This window comes from Aegilops tauschii, chromosome 5 (assembly GCF_002575655.3).
Source record: "Aegilops tauschii subsp. strangulata cultivar AL8/78 chromosome 5, Aet v6.0, whole genome shotgun sequence".
Taxonomy (NCBI): Eukaryota; Viridiplantae; Streptophyta; class Magnoliopsida; order Poales; family Poaceae; genus Aegilops; species Aegilops tauschii.
In genome coordinates, this window is record NC_053039.3 from 410,808,568 (window position 1) to 410,814,597 (window position 6,030).

The window sequence follows — 6,030 nt, forward strand, 5'->3', positions numbered from 1 at the left end:
CGGCGGCGGCAAAAGACGCCCTAGTCCAGAACACGCGTGTATGCACGTTCAGCTAACGGGGCAAAACAACAATCAAGTTACAACCGTACATGCCTACATGGGCTATTGGGCTTTGGCTTCGTGTAGTGTAGCTGGTTTTCATTTATAGTAGTACTAATTTACATGTATATGGGCTAATGATGTAATTAACTCTGGCCAATTAGTAGACGCACAGTATATAGTATACCTGCTACAAATCGTTGAGGGGGGCGAGCGATTGGCAGGGGTCTAGCCCCTGCTCGCCCCCCTTGTCTCCGCCCATGTGTATAAAGAGATTTCGAGTTTGAAGCCTCGCGCGCGCACCTTTTTAAAAAAAATTAAACAGAGAGGAAATGCCCCAAATAGGTGCTCCCCTATTTGACGCCCTTCCGCTCAAATAAAAAGAGAAGATTATTAATAGGATTGGCCCACCACCACCACACCACCACGTGGGCGCTTGTATAAATAGCTGCCCCAAGAAGCAACCCTCCGTGTGCCTCCCGTGCCGACCCGAACAAGACTCCTCCCTGCTGCCAATCTTACCATTCTTGTTCTTGCTCTTCTGCACCCCGCTCCTAGATCGGGATGGGGAAACCGAGGGCCTCCGGCGATGTCAGGACCGGGGCGCTTGCTTCCGGCAGCGGAGGCGCGACGGCGCCCCTCCTCCCCCGGAATGATCGCAAGGCGGATGCCAAGGTCCAGGGAGGGTCCCTCTTCATGGTCCTGCTCAGCACCGCGGTGGCCGTGTGCGGCGCCTTCGAGTTCGGCACCTGCGTAAGCCCACCCTCCCTCTTAATTTCAAAAGTGTATTCAGCTAGACATGTACCAGCAGCGTGCCTCGAAAAAGGTGACAGACAACATGTGTGCCTAAAAGGTGATGAGAGACGAATGAATATAAGTTTATATATACGCCAGCAACTTCTTGTCCGGGCGGGGAGCTGACCGACTCGTATCCATTTGCGAAACCCCACAAAATTTCATTACTGCCGTCTTCCACAATTCAAAAGGTCCATGAATGTGGTGCACTGTTGTTTTCCCTTCTTCCGTCAGCATTAGGTTTAGTTTACAAAAGCACAGGCATTTTTTTTAATTTTACTTCTGCAAAACTGCGAGGATGGATCTGCACAACATGAAGGGGTTCTACTCTGGACAGTTGACCAGATTTTAATGTATCTCAGCAGCGATGCCTGCGCATCTTTTAGCTACAGTCTAGTACATGCAGTACAATATTTAATTTTCCAAGAATCTTATTGTGTCACACATGATGGTACTATCTATGATTATGGACAGAGATGATCTGTTTACTCATCCAAGTACCTTTTCAGGTTGGTTATTCTGCACCCACTCAGTCAGGAATAGAGCGCGAACTTGGACTATCCATGGCTGAGGTTTGTAACATGATTACTTGTCAGCCATATAGTTATGCTGGATTTTTTTTTTCTCCTGTTCTAATCTTCTCTATTCTGACCCAACTAAACCTTGCAGTTTGCAATTTTTGGGTCTGTGTTGACTATCGGGGCAATGATTGGTGCTGTTACCAGCGGACGCTTAGCGGACTCTCTTGGACGTAAAATGGTAGCCTGTGTACTTTTACTTCATTATTAATTAGGCTAGTTTGTGTGTTTTTATTTCACATTCATCTTCTCTCCGTGTCGTATTGTTTTGCTTCTCACAGACCATGCGGATAGCAGCTATTATTTGCGTTTTTGGTTGGCTTTCTATACATTTCGCTAAGGTTTGTTACTTGGTGAAGTTATTCCAGGTCTTGTGCTTTCCTACCGATATCTTACCTTGATGTTCTAATGTAAAGGGTGCTACTATGCTCTATTTTGGAAGAACCTTGCTGGGCTTTTGTACTGGTGTTCTTTCTTATGTGGTATGTATCACTTAATTAGTTCAGCATACACTCTTTAGTCTTGAGTCTCTTGTGCCTCAATCTTGTATCAGTTGTACATGTTCATGTTACAGTTTTAGTGTGCCGATGTTGGGCTGGATACTGCAGGTGCCTGTGTTCATAGCTGAAATAGCGCCTAAGGATCTCAGAGGTGGCCTTGCAACTTCAAACCAGGTTTATAACTATAGGACAAAAACTCCATAATCCACATTTAACCTCGTAAGTTTTAATAGTTTCCACTTTCCACCACCTGGTTACGCATGTGCAGTTGTTGATCGTTTGTGGGAGTTCGACTACTTACATAACAGGAGCGCTGGTTACATGGCGCAATTTGGTATTAGTTGGTAATTTGTTTTCACACCCATATAAACATGGTTATCTTTTACTTTCATGCTGGGTGGAATTACTTAGAAAATTTTGTGTGTGCAGGTATAGTGCCATCTGTTCTCCTCTTAGTAGGTCTTCTCTTCATTCCAGAGTCACCAAGATGGCTGGTAAGGCACTTCAGAGTCTTCGGAGAATGTTCTGTGAAACATGAGGGTTTTCAATTTATCGGGGGGAGAAAATGATCTGTTTGCTCAATGCTTTTCTTCCTTTATAGTATAATACAAAGGTTAGTGGTGATTTACAAATCACCTTACAACCTCCCTTTGCTAGCAAAAGTTAGAATGGAAAGTATAAAGTACTTTAGCAGTACTCATGAACTAAAATGACCTTTTAGTCATTTCAGTATACATATATTTGTATGTTGAATCTCACTGCACAATTTTTACAGGCTCAGGCCGGAAGGGAGGAAGAATTCCACGCCTCATTGCAGAGGCTGCGTGGAGAGAATGCTGACATATCTGAAGAGGCCATTGAAATCAAAGTTAGCTTTCTGTCCTAATAGCCTGTATATAATAGGGTACTCAATGATAATAGTGCAAAGAGAATTATACTCAAAATGATCATTTCATCCAGGAGTATATTGAATCCCTCCAAAGCTTCCCAAGGGCTAGGATTCAGGACTTGTTTTTGAGCAGAAATATATATGCGGTCATTGTAAGATATCGATATCACTTTGACTACTACTTCATTTTAAAATGCCATCATGATTTGTGGCACTGAATTTGGGATTTGATCATATGAGTTTTCTCATAATTCGTAACCTGGAATATCATTGTGATATTATATGCACAGGTGGGTGTTGGCTTGATGATCTTCCAGCAATTGGGAGGGATAAATGGTGTAGGCTTTTATGCAAGCTTTATCTTTAGTTCTGCAGGTATGCAAATATCATCATCATTGTGCCATTCTTTTGAAGTCTGCATGAAATGTGTTGATTCATCTCAACTTCAGGATTTTCTGGAAAACTTGGAACCATATTAATTGGCATTGTTCAGGTTTGCGATACGCTGTTTTCCGTAAATTTTGCTAATTACTAGTATGAAATTTTGTTTATAACCATGATCATTTCAGATTCCCATTACATTGCTTGGCGCCTTTCTCATGGATAGGAGTGGAAGAAGGGTTCTTCTAATGGTATAAGATGATACAAAGCTTAGCTAATGTATACAAAGAGAGAATGTTAGGTTGAATTTTGTTTTGAGCTTCTTATTCATACAGGTTTCCGCATCTGGAACATTCTTGGGCTGCTTTTTGGCAGGAATATCGTTCTACCTAAAGGTAACAGCATCTTTCCTACCATATAGTAGTAGGAAAGTTCTTATGGAACTTTTGGGAACATATGGGAGACTGGCGGGTTATCATAAGATAATGTTATGGCAAGGAAAACTTATTTTGTTTGTTGTTATGTCTGTAACGTGAATGATAAATAATCTTTTAGGCGCACGGACTATTCCTAGAATGGGTTCCTGCATTGGCTCTTTCCGGCATCCTGGTAAGGAATATATCACTCGTATATGCATTGTATTCTGTTATTGCAATGAATTTCGAAACGTGCATCTTCTGAATGTTGATCATTCCTGCTTCTGAAATAGGTATACATAGGTGCATACTCAATTGGAATGGGCCCTGTCCCTTGGGTTATCATGTCTGAGGTAAAGAAGAAGAATAATCAGAACTTGTTTTGAATTGATAAATCTGCAATAGAAGTACGAAAGCAACTGCCCTTTCTCCTGGATTAATTGCTTGCAGATATTCGCGATTAACATCAAAGCAATCGGCGGAAGCTTGGTGACCCTCATTAGCTGGCTTGGTTCCTTCGCGGTCTCTTACTCGTTTAACTTCCTCATGGACTGGAGCTCAGCAGGTAATGGCACTAACACAACACTGCAGCTCTTCATTTCAGTTTTCTGTTCCATAGCTCCAGTAGTGACAATCATATCTAGTATCTCCAAAAATGTAGAAATGGAAAATAACCATCCAATTGTTTAATTGCTTACTGATTGCGTAATTTTAGAACATCTCGTACCCTTTTTTTCTTCCAAAAGGAGAGAACGCTAGTGATTTCTGATTAGTCTTTTAGCTAGTATGTCGAAAAGTAAGCAATCCAGGGAAAAACTAGGAATTTCAGCCGTTACACTTGTCTTGGTAAATATGAAATGAAATTCTCGAACACAGGTACATAAGCAAAGTAGGGGCATCAGAAGCAGATTATCATATTAGAACAGAAACTAATCACACCATATGTAGGCAGTTTTGTCACTTACATATGCTCTCCTTGATGTCTTCTGCCTTACAGGGACGTTCTTCATGTTCTCTGCGGCGAGCTTGGTCACTATACTGTTCGTGGCAAGGCTAGTGCCTGAAACCAAAGGAAAAACACTCGAAGAGATCCAGGACGCATGGAATTAAAGAAGATAAGGATTAACAGAAACGACCAGAAGCAGCACATATACATTGACATTTTCCCCACTCTCCCATAACCCCATGCTAGCCTCCCTGTCATGCATCGTGCTGTAGTCTACTCTCTAGGTTAAGGATATTCAGATTGTAAGGCAACAGAGCACTGTTCTGTTCTTGAGAAAATAAATGCATAATGTATTAATGACATCTTTTCGCTGCCTTCTGTGGCACCTAATTTTTGGTGAGCTTGGCCTATTGAATCGTTGGACGATTCTCTAATCTCTACTAAATCGTCCCATATACTCTATTGTTCAAAAGAAAATCATCCCATATACTCAACGGAGGGACTCATCCAGTTCACTTCAGGGACATTTGTAGTCTTAGGCATCTCCAAAGCGGACCCTCGAACCTTCCGCAAGCATCCGCACCGAGCTGTTCGAACGCAGTTTGCCATCCAACGCGTCCTGCATTGGTTCGCGAACCAGTGCAGATGTCGGTTTTCCTGCAAGCCGGAAGCAAACTAGGAGGGGCTTTGTGAGAGTCCGGACACCAGCCACATAGGACTCCGACACCCTCGGCCCACCCAAAACCCTGCCCAGACCTGCGTCTCCATATTTTCTTTTTCTCTACATCCACTTTCTCTCTCGCCGCCGAAACTCCGCGGCCTACGCGACCTCCACCGCTACACGAGACCTCCACACCACTTGTCCTCCGTTGTCGTTCCACACCTCTCATCTATCCGCCGCAGCGCAGGTACCATCCACACCGCTTGTCCTCCGCTGTCGTTCCACACCTCTCATCTGTCCGCCGCAGCGCAGGTACCATCCACCCCTATGGTAGTCACCATGCCCAACAAGTGTGGTGAAATGCCCGTGCTAATCTTTTTGTCCCTTCTTTGAAGCAATGGATTCGGACAGGAAGTATATATACAAGCACTACGTTGAGTCATTCGACGAGGACTACACGGGTGAAACGACTATGATGCAGACGGTCCTTGCAGAACAGGGTGATCCTATCGAACTTCCCGATCGGAATCCATCCACGTTTGATGAGTTTGTTCAAATGCATCAACAAATTCGACATTGAGCAACTCATGGGTAGCTCAAGAAAGATTTGATTGAGCACCTATGGGCGGTTAAAGGGGACAACTAGAACATATGTGCTAGTTGATTTCAAGTTTGAACTATGTTAATTTGGTAACTTTGTTGGATTGTAATATTTAAGTTAGAACTAAGATTTGATATGTGATTATTCTGGGCTAGCGGACTTTAAAAAAGAGAGATGGAAGATTTGTGACTAGCTTTGGATGGTCGGCTCCCACATCAGTGTCC

The 6,030-nt window shown here is 43.2% G+C and overlaps 1 protein-coding gene across 1 annotated transcript; it reads left to right on the forward strand.

Annotated features, from left to right (window-relative positions):
* The first annotated feature begins 512 nt into the window (after positions 1-512).
* LOC109751824 (sugar transporter ERD6-like 16) lies at positions 513-4,904 on the forward strand. Its single transcript, XM_040390626.1, has 18 exons — positions 513-792; positions 1,344-1,406; positions 1,504-1,593; positions 1,694-1,753; positions 1,829-1,894; positions 2,021-2,086; positions 2,181-2,256; positions 2,342-2,406; positions 2,688-2,780; positions 2,873-2,953; positions 3,092-3,176; positions 3,251-3,294; positions 3,371-3,433; positions 3,518-3,577; positions 3,738-3,791; positions 3,892-3,951; positions 4,049-4,163; positions 4,596-4,904. Exons 1-18 carry the CDS (start codon positions 604-606, stop codon positions 4,706-4,708), a joined length of 1,443 nt encoding a protein of 480 aa, XP_040246560.1. The 5' UTR covers positions 513-603; the 3' UTR covers positions 4,709-4,904.
* Positions 4,905-6,030: the final 1,126 nt, after the last annotated feature.

Coding starts and splice junctions, on each gene's coding strand:
- LOC109751824 (XM_040390626.1), top strand. CDS start 604: ATGGGGAAACCGAGGGCCTCCGGCGATGTCAGGACCGGGGCGCTTGCT. Junction 1,407..1,503: donor TTGGACTATCCATGGCTGAG/GTTTGTAACATG, acceptor TAAACCTTGCAG/TTTGCAATTTTTGGGTCTGT. Junction 2,781..2,872: donor AAGAGGCCATTGAAATCAAA/GTTAGCTTTCTG, acceptor CATTTCATCCAG/GAGTATATTGAATCCCTCCA.